Source organism: Amphimedon queenslandica, unplaced genomic scaffold (assembly GCF_000090795.2).
Source record: "Amphimedon queenslandica unplaced genomic scaffold, v1.1 AMPQUscaffold_13437, whole genome shotgun sequence".
Taxonomy (NCBI): domain Eukaryota; kingdom Metazoa; phylum Porifera; class Demospongiae; order Haplosclerida; family Niphatidae; genus Amphimedon; species Amphimedon queenslandica.
The window spans coordinates 154,657-172,496 of NW_003546327.1; the positions used below are offsets into that span (position 1 = coordinate 154,657).

The 17,840-nt window shown below is 34.2% G+C and overlaps 5 protein-coding genes across 5 annotated transcripts in view; 2 read left to right on the plus strand and 3 right to left on the minus strand.

The window, feature by feature from the left end:
- The first annotated feature begins 130 nt into the window (after positions 1–130).
- Positions 131–3,668, plus strand: LOC105312502 (uncharacterized). The gene is given in 3 exon segments (XM_019995619.1): positions 131–260; positions 333–1,679; positions 1,682–3,668. Coding segments are annotated over 3 exon segments (2,718 nt in total). The 5' UTR covers positions 131–210; the 3' UTR covers positions 3,003–3,668.
- Positions 3,669–4,034: 366 nt separating this feature from the next.
- LOC109581474 (A disintegrin and metalloproteinase with thrombospondin motifs 17-like) lies at positions 4,035–5,518 on the minus strand. Its single transcript, XM_019995597.1, has 8 exons — positions 5,465–5,518; positions 5,128–5,415; positions 5,016–5,060; positions 4,938–4,961; positions 4,813–4,859; positions 4,545–4,709; positions 4,302–4,440; positions 4,035–4,182 (listed from the first exon to the last, which is right to left on the minus strand). Exons 2-8 carry the CDS (start codon positions 5,267–5,269, stop codon positions 4,076–4,078), a joined length of 669 nt encoding a protein of 222 aa, XP_019851156.1. The 5' UTR covers positions 5,270–5,415; positions 5,465–5,518; the 3' UTR covers positions 4,035–4,075.
- A 4,092-nt stretch (positions 5,519–9,610) lies between these two features.
- LOC109581487 (uncharacterized) lies at positions 9,611–11,930 on the minus strand. Its single transcript, XM_019995620.1, has 3 exons — positions 11,259–11,930; positions 10,855–10,992; positions 9,611–10,770 (listed from the first exon to the last, which is right to left on the minus strand). Exons 1-3 carry the CDS (start codon positions 11,866–11,868, stop codon positions 9,707–9,709), a joined length of 1,812 nt encoding a protein of 603 aa, XP_019851179.1. The 5' UTR covers positions 11,869–11,930; the 3' UTR covers positions 9,611–9,706.
- Positions 11,931–11,969: 39 nt separating this feature from the next.
- Positions 11,970–12,823, plus strand: LOC109581488 (uncharacterized). The gene is made up of 4 exons (XM_019995621.1): positions 11,970–12,085; positions 12,138–12,477; positions 12,536–12,621; positions 12,677–12,823. The coding sequence occupies exons 1-4, from the start codon at positions 12,031–12,033 to the stop codon at positions 12,679–12,681; spliced, it is 486 nt and encodes a 161-aa protein (XP_019851180.1). The 5' UTR covers positions 11,970–12,030; the 3' UTR covers positions 12,682–12,823.
- A 241-nt stretch (positions 12,824–13,064) lies between these two features.
- LOC109581462 (neogenin-like) overlaps positions 13,065–17,840 on the minus strand; it is a 7,411-nt gene continuing 2,635 nt past the window's right edge. Inside the window, exons 7-21 of the mRNA XM_019995586.1 lie at positions 17,511–17,837; positions 17,028–17,384; positions 16,631–16,951; positions 16,159–16,569; positions 15,731–16,075; positions 15,357–15,674; positions 15,001–15,303; positions 14,658–14,954; positions 14,377–14,613; positions 14,237–14,329; positions 13,868–14,182; positions 13,653–13,812; positions 13,515–13,583; positions 13,299–13,462; positions 13,065–13,239 (exon numbers count right to left, since the gene is read on the minus strand). Of these exons, the coding sequence (XP_019851145.1) occupies positions 13,172–13,239; positions 13,299–13,462; positions 13,515–13,583; positions 13,653–13,812; positions 13,868–14,182; positions 14,237–14,329; positions 14,377–14,613; positions 14,658–14,954; positions 15,001–15,303; positions 15,357–15,674; positions 15,731–16,075; positions 16,159–16,569; positions 16,631–16,951; positions 17,028–17,384; positions 17,511–17,837 (3,785 nt within the window). The 3' untranslated portion in view covers positions 13,065–13,171. The remainder of the gene's footprint in view (positions 13,240–13,298; positions 13,463–13,514; positions 13,584–13,652; positions 13,813–13,867; positions 14,183–14,236; positions 14,330–14,376; positions 14,614–14,657; positions 14,955–15,000; positions 15,304–15,356; positions 15,675–15,730; positions 16,076–16,158; positions 16,570–16,630; positions 16,952–17,027; positions 17,385–17,510; positions 17,838–17,840) is intronic.

The window sequence follows — 17,840 nt, forward strand, 5'->3', positions numbered from 1 at the left end:
AATAGCTGATAGTAACTAAGCCCCACCCATTACCAACCCTCCCGGCTCATGGATATTAACAGCGTTTAACCTTATTGCTTAAACTCCAATTATTAGAACCATATAAATGTATGTGCATAAACTGCATATAATAGCTCTGTTAGCACTGCAAGTCTAAATTACATCATTAATCTTGTTGATGCTGCAGCTATAGCCTAGTTTAAATCAATGATGAACTTGCTATCATGGAATCCTATATCTCTTCTCCTTACTTTTATGTGGTGTCTTAATGCTATTTGCAGAATCATTCATGCATCAAGGCTGCTAATGTTACTCATTATTATATTTTTCAGGATTTTTTCATTTTCACAAGCATCATACTTGGATTTTCCAAGGGTTCATTTCTACGGAAAATATCGTGCAGATGCTTCTACACCTAATAACTATCGCTGCAACTTTGACCCCAATATTGATGATCCGTTTGAAGATGATCCTAATGGTAATTGGAACTATATTGGTACAAACGAATTCTCAATCCAAGACACTTCTGTTACAGGAGTCACAACTGATAGTGGAGTGACTGACGATGAAGTAATAGGAGCTGCAATTTTAGACAGTGGTAACCATCCTTTTGCAAAAATGGTAGACATAGACACTGAATGGCAAGGGGCTGCTAGTGTTATATATGGAATGGTGTTTAGGATAGTATGGAGCGATGGTGCAGAAGCCCTAAGAGGGAATTGGACTCCAAGCTCAATATCACAGAGCATGTGGAAGAGAATGGTTTGCACTGATGGTGGTTCATCCACTCAAGGAGCATTGTCAACTACAACTATCAATGACATTGAATGGGGAGATTTGAGGGGATCAACTGTACTTAAAAAGTTAAAGGGATTGAGCACAAAAGGGAACAACAAATTACAGTTGTCAGTCTCATTGAGTGGATATGGTAGAGAAAATAATGGCTTCACACGTGGTTTAATGACTGGAACAATTGGAGTCAGTAAAGACACTGAACCTTTAAATTATGGAGGGGAGAGGCTCTTAAGTAAAACTGAAATAAAGCACCCACCTGATATAAGCAATATACCACCTGAAGATTCATGTTCTGGGCCACTAAAAAAATGGATGAGTGATGCTCCATTTGAAGTGAATGGAGATTTGCTTTCAATAGACTTAAGCAATTCACTGCCAAGTGACTCGAATGGAAATCTACTATACATCAATCCTCTTTATGCTGGTATATTGCATGACCAGGAGCGAGTATGTATAGAGGTATTAGGGAATGAAATTCATTATTGTGGTCAGGACCACAGTGGTTCTTGCAACAGCAATGACTGGTTGAAATCAACTGGTGGAATAGTGGACATTGAACTAAATTATTTTCAAAAGGAAAAGCTACTCTCCTCTTCTTCACTGGTTTTAGCTTTAATGCAAGACAAGAGCTCAGAAACTAATGAAGTCTATCCTAACTGTTATGCATTGCCTACTTCTAAGCATAACCTAAAGTTGATGCTGAAAGAGACTAACTACTACATGCGACCAAAAGAAGAATATTCATTCTTTATTCATCCATCTGTCTCTATGTCTGTCAGTGTTCCCTTTCTTGTTTCACAATTTGGAGAACCGGTAGCTAATTTAGATGTTAAAGTTGGGAGAAAAAATAACCCTATTCCCTATGATGGTGTAAGTCCTTCTTTATGAATGTCAAAACAGATGAAAATGGAGTTGCATTGTTTACTTTCACTGCAGTAAAGGAAATGAGTTCACTTCGAGAATATAGTAAGCCTCCTTGTAAAGATAGTGCTGTAATGAAACTTCCCATTGATGGTCAAGTATATGCCTTTGATTTCTGTCCCAGTGAAGGAGAAGAGGATCAACAGTGTGCAAGTTTTTCACTTAATTCATTAGTAATTAGAGCCTTTTCTAATCCAGAATATGATCCAGACAAGACTTACACGTGGGTGGATCACATCCAACCAATATTTTCCCAATACCATCACCTATATCCTGTCATGCACGGTATACTCAATTTGAGCAATTATTACTCTGTCACTTCACCCCAAAATATTGGCCTATTAAACCTATCCATGAGCCTTGACATAAATGACGCTAGTTATATGCCTGTTACTAGGGATCTACCGGAACCTCAGCGAAAAATGATACTAAAATGGTTGGAGAATCCAGTAAAGCAATTAGAGGAGATAAATGCTCGTATGGATGATACTAGTGAAGTTTTACCTGAGTTACAATGTGATGAACCAAACCACATAGCAGCTATAAGTATGTTTGAGGATTATGCTAAACTGCCTACATGCCAGGCTCGTGCAATTCCTTTCAATATTAAGGATTATTGTGAAAAATTTGTTGATCAGTATTATTTTGCAACGCTACAAATTCCAAAAAGTTACCGTGGGTTAAAGAATAAAAATTGTCCAGAAGATAAGCGCCCTCTTTATAAATACAAGAAAAATTCTCAGGATCCCGAAATACAGAAAAAGTGTACTGATGAAAATCTGTGGGAGCAGTTACAAATTGGCTTAAAATTGGAACTGGCAACTATACCACTCTATATGACTTCTCTATACTCTATTGGTGATGGATGCAATACTCAAGTATATAAAACTATTCGTGGGATCCTCATGCAAGAGATGCTCCACTTGGCTCTTGTGGGCAACATTATAAATGCAATGAATGGAGGCCATCCTATTATTGATAGTCCTGATGTTGCACCTAAATATCCAAGTGTAGGACTTCCTGGCTGTGTACATCCATCTCTTAAAGTTCATTTAGAAAAAGTTTCAAGAAAACACATATACACCGTACCATTGGTGCTTGAGAAGCCAAAATTATCTTGTGTCACTGAGGGTAGGAACAGAAATATCTTAGGACTGCTACTACACAATACAATAGGAGAGTTTTATACCGAAATAGAGCAGTGCATGCAAAAATTTGAAGAGAATGGAGAAGAAGTTTTTCAACCCAACAATTTTCAAGTCTCATGGCCTTGGACGCCTTTCTAAAGAACTAGGTACTCTCATTGAAGTTAAAGATACTCAAACTGCATTAGATGCAATCAAAGAGATAAAAGAGCAAGGAGAAGGTGCTAGTCCAATAGATCCCACAGTAAGTGATGGGGATCAGTTAGGACATTATTATCAATTGATGGAAATTGTCTGCCAAAAGAAACTAGTAAAGAATGAGGATGACAAGTATTATTCATACAGTGGAGCTGACATTCCTTTTGACTCTAAAGGTGTGTGGCCAATGAGAGACGATCCGAGCAAAGAAGGCACAACTGGGAACTGCTACACAGAAGCAAGAGCATTCCACACAGCCTATCGCAATCTATTAAGAGAGTTACATGCAACCTTTGGTGGTGAGCCTGAAAGGATAGCTTCTGCAGTAACAATTATGGAGTCTCTTCTTGTTCATGGCAAACGTGTCATGAGGGTTCCGTTGACTCCAGAGAGTGAGGAAACGTGTGGACCAGTCTGGGATTATGAATGGGAAGAAAAACAAAATTAAATGGAGCAAGTAGTACTAACTTCTGCTGAATGCTAGATTTACTTTGAAAATTTTTAGGCCTTTTAATAGTTAACAATTTTTGGCTTTATACTTTTAGTTTTGTTATTATCATTATGATTAGATGTAAAGACGTATTTGCATGATTTTGTTTTTTGGCCGAATTTTGAATGCTCAAGTGCTCATAAATTTCAGACAGTATAAGGGCAACATTGTGCATCAATATAATTTTTCTAACTTTTTTATTTTTTGGGCCAAAATGAAAATGACCATTTTATGCATAATTTAATTTAATTTGTCTTATTTACTTTGGCCATACCTAAATAAATGCCAAGTATTATAGTTAAAATGGTTTTGGTATGAAAGATTATAAATGTCATTTCCAGTGCATATTGATGCTTTCATTACATGCAGAAATAATCTGACAAGTAAGGACGGGATTAGTTGATTAGTCTAGTCACATCAAATGTGCTCAATTGTGTTGCCTTACATTGATTAATTATTAATACATTTAATTTAAACAAACAAATTATGAGTATTTTTAACTTAAAATGCTGCTGTTCAATATATCTTACAATTCATGAGGTCCACAAGTGCAATGACAATCTCTTTGATATTCAGCTCTTGAGCACAATTCAGTATTAGCAATTATCTCACAAAACGATGATTGTGTACAAGCTATCAGGTAAAAGAGACTTCATAAATCAAACTTCAACTTATTCTGTCATTATTTGAGTATAATGTTATGATGCTTGCACTACTCAAGACATGCCATTACATTTAAGCATATAACTTACGACATTCTTGTTCAAAGCAGTACCTAAATACAGGAGGACGTTTAGTCAAGCATTGTGTGTCATCCAATACAATATTGTCATAAGTTGTTTGACATGTGATTCTACGAACTTGATAACCAGCTCCACAAGACTTTGAGCACTATTAAAATTGCAAAAATTAGATCTAGTATATTATGTACTTTTTCATGGATGTTTGCAATAATTGCATAAATAAATCACATCAGTGTGAAGTTTAGAACTTACTGATGACCAAGATTCCACAATCCATTGTGTGCATGGCCCTCTTTTATGGCATAGCTCAATGCTTGAAGGTGGAGGAGAAGAACAACTGTCCACAATCATGCGAGTGGATGCAGTCATGCAAGTGACTGTTCTATTCCTTACACCACGATGACAGTCAGGAAAACACTACAAAATTTGAACAAGTATTAATATTACAACTTATATCCAGTGCATAGATTATAAAAATTGAAAGCATAATGTAAGCCTGTGTGTGGTAACAGATACTCACTCTGCTCCATGGAGAAGTTAACCAAACTTTCTCTTGTGGTGGTTTATCTAGAATTATAAGTTTAGATTAAAAAATAATAATTATGCTAAAAGTATTATGCTATTATAATTCCTTCTCAAACTTACTTATTGTCGGAGAAGGGCTTTGTACTGTAAAAATAATTATAACAAAGTTTAATATTCCGATAATGTAATTTCTCTTACTTAAAGTAGTAGAAGTAGCTCTAAAAGTGGCTGATAAAGTGCTTGCTAAAAACAATACAGATGAGTGCATTATTACGTTGCATAGCTTTAAAACTAAAAAGAAAAATCTTACTTGGTTCAATGAAATGACTCCTCTCTCCTTCATAGATGATTCCATTAACATTAAATGATGTAGATATAGAGAACAAGTAGTTCAGACTAGGATCTAATCCTCCTATTAGACCTTCAGTAGTGTCACCTGGAAATACTCTCATTCCTGTCTCTACTTGTCTCTTCTTTCTTGAGGAGCTACTGGTTGACTCAAAATAGACAGTATAATGACTAGCTCTATGAACTAAACTCCAGTCAGCCCTCACTGCTGTAGAATTGAACTTTGTTATAGTGAAGGTTTCAATGACAGCTGAGAAATTTTGAACATTATCATCATAGTATTCTGAATAATTTCTTACGTATTTCAATAGTAGAGTACTCTCTATTAGTCCATTCTCCTGGTCCAATACTAGTATATGCTCTCACTCCAATAGTATAACTAGTATTAGGTATCAATCCTACTATAATGTAATGAGTGTTAGTAGTGTTAGTTATATTGTATGGACCAGTACTGGTAGACTCTCTATATCTTATCTCATATACTGTAATGATACCATTAGGTATTGTAGGAGGATTCCATACAATATTTATTGCATCTGGGTTTTTTGCATGTCTTAGATCAGTTATCACACCAGGAACTGTGTTAAGATCATGTTAAACTGATCAATATCTCATTAACTTACATGATTTAGAAGTTAATTGTATTTCTTGCCTAGCTGGTCCATTCATATTATAATTATAAGGTATTATACTCACAGTATAGTTAGTATATGGTATTAATCCTGTGAGATTATATATTCTGTTGTCTCCTTTAGTGATATTAACAGTATAACTAGTGTTTGAAGTGATGTTAGTGTATGTGAGGTAGTATCCAGTGATTGGTCCATTCCTTCCATTGCAAGGTACTTCATCCCATGAGACAGTCATTGACACTGACTCTACTGATGAGAATATAATATCATCCACTGGTGCAGTAGGGGCTACAGAGAAAAATAATAATTATTTATTATTCTTGTATCGGCAAAGTGTATTATTACCAGTTAAAAGTGTAGTAGCTAAATAATTAGTAGTCAAATAAGCTATATCAGCTCCATATACTCCAATAAGATCAAAGCCACATTGACTGTAAGGAGGTGTACCAGTTGAAGTATGTGGTGAAGAAACTGATGTTTCATTATTACTAGTGACTGATGATTCACATACTCTCCTACATCTCCTATTAATATTATAACTAATTGGTACAACAGCAGTTGGTGGACTCCATGTTAATGTAATGGCAGAAATTGTAGTTAGTGCAACCATAAAGTCATTGACCACTGGATCACCTAAAAGAATACATTCGTTAATACAGGTAATTTTAATTGTATTCAATTTACTTACTAATTGTTAACATAACTGAAGCATTACCACTAGGTAGAGAAGCTGATCCATAAGATACTACATAGAAAGTGTATGTAATCCCTCGAATTAATTCTGATGTTATATTGGTTGTTGTTGAAGCAGTATTGCCTACACTAACAGGAGTAATACTAGACAATTGATAGTAGACCTCATAACCAGTAGCTCCTGATACAGTAGACCAGGAGAGTCTTACATGAGATAAACCAGTACTTAATCTTGTAGCAGTTAAACCAGTTGGAGTATCAGATACTGAAAATAAACTAATAATGACATTTATAGTAATGAATCATCACTAACCTGATACAATCAAAGATGAAATGCTAGTAACTGCAATAACACCATTAATGGGAGCATTAGTTACTCTGGTATTAGATACAGTACACTGATAGTTACCAGCTTCACTTAAGTTTGCTACTGTCACTCTTGTAACAGATTCCGGTCCATTAACTATCTTACGAGACAATTCAGTAGATATTCCAGTCCCATTCACTGAACAATTGACAGTAGTAGGAGGACCATCAGAGACGTTGAAACTGAGACTGAAGACTGGAGTAGTAGCTAATCTACTAGTGGAGAGGAGAGAGAACTGCATAGTAGGATCAGCATCAGGGCCATCTGTAAAAGAATTACATTAATTATAGTCCATATTCATCACATACCATTGTTATTGTATCCAGTATCAGTATATGCTCCAACCACTAGTGTTTGATTTACTCCATTCTCATCAGGAATGATACACTTGTATAAACCTTCATATCCTGATAGTCCACCATTTCTAGCTAGTGCAATCTGACCACTGATTCTCATACTGAACACTGGACTAGGAGCTGATGAATTAGTGAAGTTTCCATCAAATATAGGTACTTTAGCTCCATTAGGATAATACCACACTCCAATACTAGCACTACTGTTAGCACTCTGACACCACAAAGCATCAATGATATCATTAACATCATTATTCTGATCAGCATCATAAAACTGGCTAGCATATATCATAGAATAATCAGGTATTATCCTGTCCTCATAAGGTAAATACAGCTGAACACCTTTACAAGAGTAAATAAGATAGCAGCTGTCAAATTTTGAGTATATTGGGATATCCCATACAGAAATACTAAGGTTGCGCGTCACAACCTCACAAGATTGTAGCAATTAACCTTGTAATATATAAAATGAAACTGCTCGCAATTAAATTGTAAAAAAACATAACCTTTTAAAATGGTTGTCTGAAGGCTGTGTCCCTCTATAATTTAAGTACTTACAAGTCAATCAAGGCATTACATGCATTTAAATTTTACATCCCTATACAGTATACATTACATTTATTAGATACATTACACATTTATGGTTCAAACTTTATATGATTACAATTATAATGTGTTCAGATTGTATAATATCTGATAGATTCCTAATGGTATGGTCTAAATGAATAGATTTAGACCACACCATTAGGAATTTATTTTGTATTTTGCTATTTGGCATAGATATGTATCACATAGAACAAACAACCTGACATAGTGACATAGTATAATTATGAGCATAAGGTATATTATAGGTACATTCAACACATATAAATCTACTCATTCTCTTACCTCTACTGGGTAAGAGAGAAGAAGATGGATCTTGTGCAGCTACAAAGAACAGTTGAACTAGTTGGAACAAAAGAAAACAAGAAGTATGGAGTTCCATAACCAACTGACAGAATCATGTGACAAACTGTTATCAGGTGTTGACACAAGACATTCATAGTGACATCATAGCATTAACAAAACTAAAAGTGTAAGAATAATTGTCCAACTTTGAAACTCCTAAATGCTGTACTTGTGCTGCCTATATGACTTTTAATGCAGCTCTCAAAGATTACATCTGTCTTAGATTTTGGCAAGTGCTCCTTGTTAGCAAATTTTTAAATTGTTCAAAAGTCATATAGGCAGCACAAGTACAGCACAAATTACTGGATTATTTACAAAAATCAATAAATCTAGTAAAACTCTCAATTTTATATCTTATGTTGTGTAAACTTTGAATGGATCCCAATCAAAATTAAAATTAAAATAAATTTAAAGCTGCTTAAAATTTGGGCCAAAAACCATTATAAGCCCATGGCTTTCCAAAAATCGGCTCCAAAAATGCCCCAAATTTTTACTATATTTTCTAATACATAATGATGTCCTTATGCTATGTAGAAAGTTTGACCCCCTTTAGACTTCAATTTTTGAGCTATGACAATATTTTTTTAAAACTCCAAATTTCTGAAAAATACTCTGTACCCATAAAAAGTACTCTGTATGCATGGTTTTTCTAAAATTGGCTATAAAATCATGTCAAATTTTTATTAAATTTTCTGATATATATTGATGTCCTTATGCTACGTAGAAAGTTTAAGCGGATTCCGACTTCAATTTTTTGAGTTATGACCATTTTTTTAAAACTCCAAATTCCTGAAAAATTTCCTGTACTATAGCCCATGGTTTTTTAAAAAAATTGACTCCAAAATCACCCCAAATTTTTATTACATTTACTGATATATATTGATCTCCTTATGCTACGTAGAAAGTTTAAGCGGATTCCGACTTCAATTTTTTGAATTATGACCATTTTTTTAAAACTCCAAATTCCTGAAAAATTCCCTGTATTATAGCCCATGGTTTTTCCAAAAAATTGGCTCCAAAATTACCCCAAATTTTTATTACATTTTCTGATATATATTGATGTCTTTATGCTATGTAAAAAGTTTGAGCCAATTCTGACTTTAACTTTTTGAGTTATGACCAAATTTTAGACGATAAACGAAACACGTTTACTATTAGTGTTTAAAACTGGACTAATTTTTTGCAATAACGTCTGCTATAATCATTTTAATTATACAACTCTTGCAGACACCTGTGCATGTGTTTCCACAATCATACATGCTGACAAAACACACTGTCACTATATTATCTTTTATTGTGAGCTTGAGATTACCACATGCAATAGTAAGTAAAGTATCAATGCCCATTGTCGTGCTGAATCAAATAACACTAGCTCTAGCTGCTGGATTAACATATGACTTCAATTAAAATAATAACATCAAAATGAATAAACATAAATACATTAGATTGGTGGTATCAATTACAATTATTTTTGAACAAAGCTAATCAATCAATATACTACATATATTTTACAAAACTAAGAGCAAATGTTATAAACAAAACATATCACTACAAAGTTGAGTAATCTTTGATTCTCTTTTTCTGCTTGCAAGATATAACTACAATAATGACAATAATGCTACTTATAATTACCAAGACTGTCAATAATAGGCAAAGAACACTAGCTATATTCCATTCTTCTGGTGTCACTACTACAGTTGCATTTCTTTCTGAGAGCTCATAAGTCGTGTCAACAAATAAATTAAATGAACTATCAAAGAAGTTTCCCATATTCACTGTACAATTGGCATCCCCCTGCACTGCATTAGGTGATAAACATGATTGAAGCTCTTCCATTTTTTTCTCAGAATATTTTGTCACTCTTCCGGAGATTGTTAGATTGGAAAAAAAGCTTACTGTGATACAGCAAAGAGTGTAATAAAATCCTTTGTCCTCGAGTTCAAAATCGTGCTTGAAGTTAAAAAAATAATTTTGGTCACGATTCATGGCATCACTTGTATTGAGGCAAGGCGAATAAGCATAAGCTACTTCAGCAATACTTTGTTGATCTCCATAATAATTAGTTTTTACCCAGTAGTTGTAGTAGTAGCTCTCATTAAAGAGATATAATATCAATGGGCAAGGGGACTCATCAATCTCACTAGCATTCACTAATTGAATATCATAAGAGAGGGTACCATGACCAGCAGTATATAGTGGATAATGTTCACTTTGCTTTTCACCATAGTAATTTGCATTGAAACAATAGTTTTTCAAATATTTATAAAAACTTTGGGTGCGATGGTAAGTTTTACTTTCCAAATTGTACACTTCAGTTGAAGGTTGGTCTGTACATAGTCCTTTATAAACTGTTATATTGAGTGAGCTTTGGACTGTAATACTTATCGACTTAATCCAATCGGGATTTATACACTGACCTGGAAAGAGTTGGACAATCGAGTTGGCACCAATTTGATGAGACGAGTTTGCCTGAATATTTGTTAGTTGATGGAAATATGTACCAGTAAAGAACAAACCAAATCCGATTAACAGACACAAGCAAATTAAGAAAAATAATGCGATGAATACAGAGTGTATGATTATACGGCGGATGTTAAAATTAAAACCGCAACCTAATAAAAAATCAAACTTAATATAAAAGGTAGCAACAGAAGTTAGAATCATTACTGATGCAAGAAGAAGATTAAGAAACTAACCTTTATTTTTATAATGTACCGGTACATTGCTTCCATTTATTACATTAGAAGAGACTGTTCCTCGTAGACTAGACCCATAGCTGCTAGATCTAGATAGCTGGATTTCAACTTGAAGCTGACAAATTAGACTCTCTGACACTAGAAAATTTTAAATGACCATGGTACTGTATAGCAAAAAATTTTCAAGAGCTATAAATTTCATGAATTTGCCTAAAAATCTATTTTGTGAATTTAATTTTCACGAATTTATACTGTCTGCCATCTTGTGCCCTAATAACTTGATTTTTGCGGAAGTAGTTTTTGTGAATCTTCAAAAAATTGCAAAATCCACAAAATTTACAGCCCTTGACAGTTTTGCGCTATACGGTATATTAGATCTATGCATGTATAAGCTGGACACATACTATTATTGGGTAGTTGGGATTGAGTCCAGTCCGGCTCATCAATACCTTGCCTTGTACAAAACTCTCTGAGGACTTTTATGTACTGAGTCGACCCATCGGTAGATGTGATGTGGTGGAACAAGAGAAAAAGAGATGTTAAGTCATTAGGATCTAGCAAGCCCCTGTCTGCTAGCAGTTCCAAAAGGACAGCACGAGAAGTTATGTTGTCAACATGATAGTTGACAAGAAAAGATTGGACGCACTGGTTTCTGAATTTCTGGTATCTCTCATTGCTTAATTTGTCTAGCATTACAGCTACTGTCAGAAAAAGGTCAAGTTGTGGGTTATCAAGGATGAAATCTTTCTCGTGCTTGCGGTTGATGTGCGGGTCAATTTTTGCCAGTTTTGACTTGGAGACATTTAGCTTCAATAATATCTGGTAAATCAATAAGTCGGCTCCATGAGGTAGTGCCTGTTTCATGAGGTCATAGAGAGCAATGAATGTGGTGACGGTCTCTAATGTCTGGCGTGATATACCAAGGAAGACGTAACAAGCTATCTTTATGCAGTGGAACTGATGGTTGCTAAGTCCGGGTCCAAGCTCACACAGTCCGCTCTTAAAACGGTCCATTGCTCTCTTCCAGGAGTAGATAATGGTGTAATTATGTCTATGGTTTGCCTACAAAGCAGATTCCAGAGTGACTTAATAATTATTAATGGGTTGATTTTAGATCTAGACCACGCCCATTCTAGTCTCTAATTTAATCTTCTTGAAGACTTGAATCTCTTAATCATGGCATTGGCATCCACTAGTTCTTTGTCCCAGGGCCAGAACAATGATTCGTCAAGTAAGGAAGTTTGTGTGTTTTTTATTTGAGGTTTTTTGCCATAATTTCACAGGCATAATAGTCATAATAAATGTTACTAAGGAAACAAGCTATGATGGACAAGTGTTACTAAAGGAAATTACTTGCATAGTAAATAGCAAACCGACAATACATACTGCAACACCACTGGAAGTTAATTTATCTATATCTACCGGTGGGTTAACTTTAAGAACATACACTTGCAATAGTCAGGTGGGGCCTTGTGACACTTGCAATATGCCAAATGATACGGAAGTTACAGTTGTCCCAGTCTTTATACAAGGTGGCGATTATTCTTCTGAAATTATAAGTTTCATTCAAACTCATCTAAATGAGTCGAATGATGACTCGAATCCTCCTAAAAATTTTAAAGTGTAAGATTTTTATCATTATGTATATACCACATTACCACTTCACTTTCTCCTTTTACAGGTATTTAGATAATTCAAGCATTAGTTGTGAGTTTTTGAAAGAAGTCATTATAAAGCCAATGAAAAAACTAGAAAATCCAGGACAGAGTGAGCATTGATAATATTTATTATCATCACTACTGTATCACTTATCTCTCCCTAGATTGAGATATTGACTTTGGCTACACAAACTTTAGAGTATTTATCATACATGTGTGTGTAGTGAGTATTATGAACCAATGTCTATTAATTTTTCTACTCTACATAGTTTTAATACTTAACATAGTTTTTATATAATCCTGTTAGAAGACGTAGTGTTAACTTGTGCATGTATTGTGAGGACTATTGACACTTTTGTTATATCAAGATTTATCATAAAAGGAGATTAGAGCAGTAGCATAGCTAGATATTAACCCTAATGATTATTTCTTCCTCACTCCTATTCAAGGAAAAATATTAATTGCTAGATAACTTAATTTGTGAATTAATAATCAAAATTATGACTAAGAAAATTTAAAATACATGATTATACGATTAAGAGTAATCCACTATACTCAACATAATGTAACATCATCATATGCAATCTAAAATTAATTCTAAAAGCTATAAAATTACATCAACACTTTTTTATTTAAAGCACACCAAATTTATAAGCACTTTAAGGCATAATTTCGTACACATCAGCATCTTGCTCTTCATTTGTCTCTCCTTGATTGGGACTAGAAACTAATATAGGGTGATTATAAAAACACATTAAGTGGGTGTGAATATAAAAATGAATTTACTTGGAACAGTAATAGTATCATATACAGGACACTTGGCTATTGATATTATGTTATCACCACTGTCTCCTACAATTGGAGTATCTTCTTCTTTTTGCTGCACTATTCTATCATCTATTGGTTCATATATATAATCATCAATCTTCTCATACAAGTCTTCATTATTTCTATTGAAAATGCCATATACAAACTTTTAATAGAGTAGTAGATAGTTCTTACTGTGTTGTAGAAGTATTAGTAACTAAACCATATACTGGATTAGGTGCTACACTGAGTTCAATGTCTTTACTATTATAACATAGATACAATGTATCATAAATAAGTTGAGATAACTCTAGACCTATTTTATTTTCTTACCTTATGTCAAATTTTTTTGAATTTTTTCTATACAATACAACAATAGTGATAGACATGAGTACCAACACCACAAAAAAAATTAATATTAATGATGTTGACACTATTACCGTTAGTAAAGGAACACTACCATTATCAGTGCTACTGTTATTTGTAGGTGCCACTACCAATAGACCATTTTTAGATAAAAATAAAGTACATGTAGCTCTAGAACTAACTTGTTATGGAAGTGTGAAAAGCTGGTCCTTTAATCAATCCTACATCACTCAATAGCAATACACTAATACTCACAGTATAAGCTAACTGTGGTTCAGTATCAGTTATATTAACTGATGTGGTATCATAAGCTACTGATATAGCTCTTGTATTAGTTTGTCTTAATGTACTGCTAGTGCTATCATCATCAGGAGTTAATTTGATACTGTATACAAAGAATCCTTTAGCTTCTTCTAGTGTCACTGGGTCCCATGATAACACTATTGTATCTCCTATTCTCATTGCTTGTACATTAGAAAGTGATACTGTAACACTACCTGCACATAAAATAACATTAAGTTATTCATTCATCTACATTTAAAATAGTTTACTGTCAGCTTTAGTGAAGACAATAGCAGTTGCTGGGTTTCCTTCACCAACTTGATTGACTGCTACAACTGACACATAATAAGGTATCCTTTCCTCTGTAAAATACATGCATGATCAATATCTACTGCTATTAGATACTAACTTAATCCTTCAAATATTAGAGAATATGATGCTTTTCCAGGCACAAATGAGACATTATTAGGACTATCAATGGCATCAGTAGCTATTCCAAAAATAAATTCAGTGATTTCTCCATTAGAATGAGATGGTGGACTCCATGTTATATTGATAGTAGTTTCATTAAGAACTGGTACAGTATAAGCTACTGTTAAACTATTAATGACAACTGGAGACAATACCAGATGAGGTGAACTAGGAACTGTGTATTGTATTTTAATAAATGTATCATAATAATATGCTTACTGTCTGGTAGTGTTCTTCCTGCAGTAGTAGCCACTGGTCCAGCTCCAATGATTGTACTAGCACTAACACTAGCAGTGTAATTCTGATATGGACTGAAACCATCAACATTATAGTCTATAAATCTTTGGTTAGGATTCACTTCAATAATGAAGGACATTGATTTTGATTCATCAAGATTAGTTACTGTTAAGTCATAATTAATAATAATTCCATTAGTACTGGTTGGTTCCATCCATGAAAATAAGACAGAAGTTTGATCCGGAATGGAAGTAAAATTTTGGGGAGAGTTGTATGGCACTACAACAAATAACTCATAAAGTACTTTACAAAATATTGTGCTTACCACTTTGAGCTGTTTCAAAAGTACACTGGGTAGAACTGGGTCCTTCTCCTACTACATTAATAAATGACAGCTCACAAGTGTAACCAGTAAAAGGCATAACATCAGTAATAGTGAACATTGTGTTTGTTGAAGATCGCGTTGGGCTCAATCCATTGACTGATACACCATTAGTATTCATACATGTTAAATTATAACCAACTGGTGCTCCATTTTGATTCATTAGTGGTGGTGCAGTCCAGGTAAGTGTAACATTATATGGTAGAAATGTTACATTAGTACAATTCATTGGAGGAGCAACTGGCACTGTAATTTTTAAAATGAGTAAAATTACTGACAAATTATCAATTTTCACTCACATGCTGGAAGTGTTCTGAAGCTCATCTCTACAGTACTAGTGGTACCAAGACAATTGGTAGAATCAACTGTATATGTATAAGTGTTATCTTCCTCAAGGCCAGTCAACATGATTGTAAATTCTTGGTTAATTGCAGTGATGTCATAAGAGCTCATTCTTATGCTAGAAGTTGCTTGTGTTGTTTGTAAGATTGCTCCAGTATACTTAACACTGTAGGCTTCAGGTGTATAGGCAATGTTAGGTATTATGAATGATATAGCAGCAGTAGTTGTTCCTGGAGTAGCTGTTACATTAGTAGCAGGAACTGGTAGGCTCTGAGCTAAAGAAGAAAGAGATTGAGGTGAGAAGAGAGAAATCTAACATCTATATACTTACATGTTATAGTCACAGTAATTCCCTCACTAGTAGTGACAATATCAGTTGAATCAGGTACAGTAATACTAGCAGTACATCTATAAGTACCAGAATCAGAAGCAGTACTGGAGTCAAAACTCAATGTATTAGTAACAGTGGTAGTCATATTTCCTCCAGTAGTAGTCACAGTACCACTTTCTATTGTACCATTATGTGTCCATGCTATTACCAGGTTTGGTATTACTATGGTTGGTTTAGTGGCTGTACAGGTAAGAGTGAAGTTATCATATGGGTCTGAATCAGGACATGATGTTTCTAGACCCAAAAATGAATTGGGCGAGGCAAATAAACCCCCAACAATAGGATCTAGAAAATTACAAGTAAAATAATGGTTAGGTATGCACAAAAAATATCAATTGGTCTCAACATAACTACATTTTAAAGCTTACCAGTAACAGTGAAGTGAATGTTTGTGTAATTGGTATCAGAAGTCATTACATATTCATAAGCTGAAGCTGGTACTATAGTAACAATACATGTATATGTTCCTGAATCCTCAATACTGCTCAATGTAGTGAAATTAAGTGTTGATCTATACTCATTAAAACCTGATCTCATCATAACAGAGCTGATATTAACACGATCTGTATCAGCAAGCATTGAACTGGAATTAATTTCACCTCCAAAATTACTATTACTCATGATCTGTTGATCAGTCATGTTCCAGGTTACATTAACAGTGAATGGTGTATCAACATTAGGATCAACACTGATATCACATGTTAATATCAGGTTACTGCCAGCTAATAAGTTAGATTCTTTTGATTGGCTTACATGAAGGTAAATAAATGGAATTGTAACTAAAATGATTTATAACAGAAACTATGATGGTAAAGTTCCAAATGATTGATGTGATCTTACTTTTTAATCGTAAATTCCAAGATTCATTATTCCTTGCTACCATGGACATCTGACTAACATTAATAGATGCTTCACAAGTATACAGGCCAGCATCAGAAGTATTGAGAGAAGAGAAGTTCAAATAAAGAGAACTCATTACATTAGATACAGTCATAAGAACTGGAGGTACACTAATAACATTGTTAGCTGATCTCTTAGTCCATGTTATCACTGGTGAGACTATGAGTCCATCAACAACTGTCACTGTACAATTTAACATGTATTCTTCACCAGGTTCAGCAATACCCATAGACACTATCTGTACTACTGGCACTGGAGTAGCTGTAATGAGAAGAGAGAGGGAAGGAAAATTAAGAAGGGATTTAAACAAAGCAAAAGTGGCATTAGAATTACTTACCAATAACTGGAATGGAAGTGCTAGCATTAGTTGATGTATTCCTGAGATACTTATAACTATAAGGAGCATTCACTTCAACATTACAAGTATACATTCCACTATCATCAGCATTATCCAATGGATAGAACATTAATGTTGCATTATAATGTAATGAATTGATCATATTGAGACCCTCAGTAATAGTAGCATCAGATGAACCCATAGGAACATTAGTACCATCACGTGTCCATTGATTAGTGACAGTCACTGGTATAGAAACTAATGGATTCAACATTATGTCACATTTAATGAAGAATGGTGTCCCTGCATATAATGTATCGTTATGTTCCTTTGATATAGTAACAATCACTGGTGGAACTGTAAGAAGATAACAAAATCAGTATAAATTTAAAATCAATCATCATATAAAACTTATGATTAAATCTGTAATGTACTTTTTCAATTTAAACACTTGAGTAGAACACAGTATAATAGTTGACTTACTATCGAAGATCAAAATAAAGTTGCCATTAGCCTCTTGATAATCATAAGTAGCAGTGCTAGGATCATTGGTATTATTAAAACCAGTTACATTAAACTCAGCTATACATGTATACATTCCAGCATCATCAAACCTCACTGGATCCAGTATTAGAGTATAGTTAGTAACTGAACCAGTATCATCTGTTGTGATACTGTATGGTCTATTTAAGTTAGAGAGCATTTCCATATCTGTATCATTCATTTTAATGAAAGTAATCATTGGTGTTACTACTAATCTCTCAACTGTTGTTATGGTACATGTTATAGTTAGACTCTGACCAAATTCAACTG

Bases quoted from the DNA above. Each gene is read 5' to 3' on its own strand.
- LOC109581474 (XM_019995597.1), bottom strand. From the start codon at position 5,269: ATGAGAGTATTTCCAGGTGACACTACTGAAGGTCTAATAGGAGGATTA. The intron at 4,962-5,015 runs GTAAGAGAAATT...TTATTTTTACAG, and splicing joins AGCTACTTCTACTACTTTAA to TACAAAGCCCTTCTCCGACA. The intron at 4,183-4,301 runs GTAAGTTATATG...TTTACCTGATAG, and splicing joins CTGCTTTGAACAAGAATGTC to CTTGTACACAATCATCGTTT.
- LOC109581488 (XM_019995621.1), top strand. From the start codon at position 12,031: ATGGCATTGGCATCCACTAGTTCTTTGTCCCAGGGCCAGAACAATGAT. The intron at 12,086-12,137 runs GTAAGGAAGTTT...ATAATTTCACAG, and splicing joins CCAGAACAATGATTCGTCAA to GCATAATAGTCATAATAAAT. The intron at 12,478-12,535 runs GTAAGATTTTTA...CTCCTTTTACAG, and splicing joins CCTCCTAAAAATTTTAAAGT to GTATTTAGATAATTCAAGCA.
- LOC109581487 (XM_019995620.1), bottom strand. From the start codon at position 11,868: ATGGACCGTTTTAAGAGCGGACTGTGTGAGCTTGGACCCGGACTTAGC. The intron at 10,993-11,258 runs GTATGTGTCCAG...AAAATTTTCTAG, and splicing joins ATCCCAACTACCCAATAATA to TGTCAGAGAGTCTAATTTGT. The intron at 10,771-10,854 runs GTTAGTTTCTTA...ATTTTTTATTAG, and splicing joins GGTACATTATAAAAATAAAG to GTTGCGGTTTTAATTTTAAC.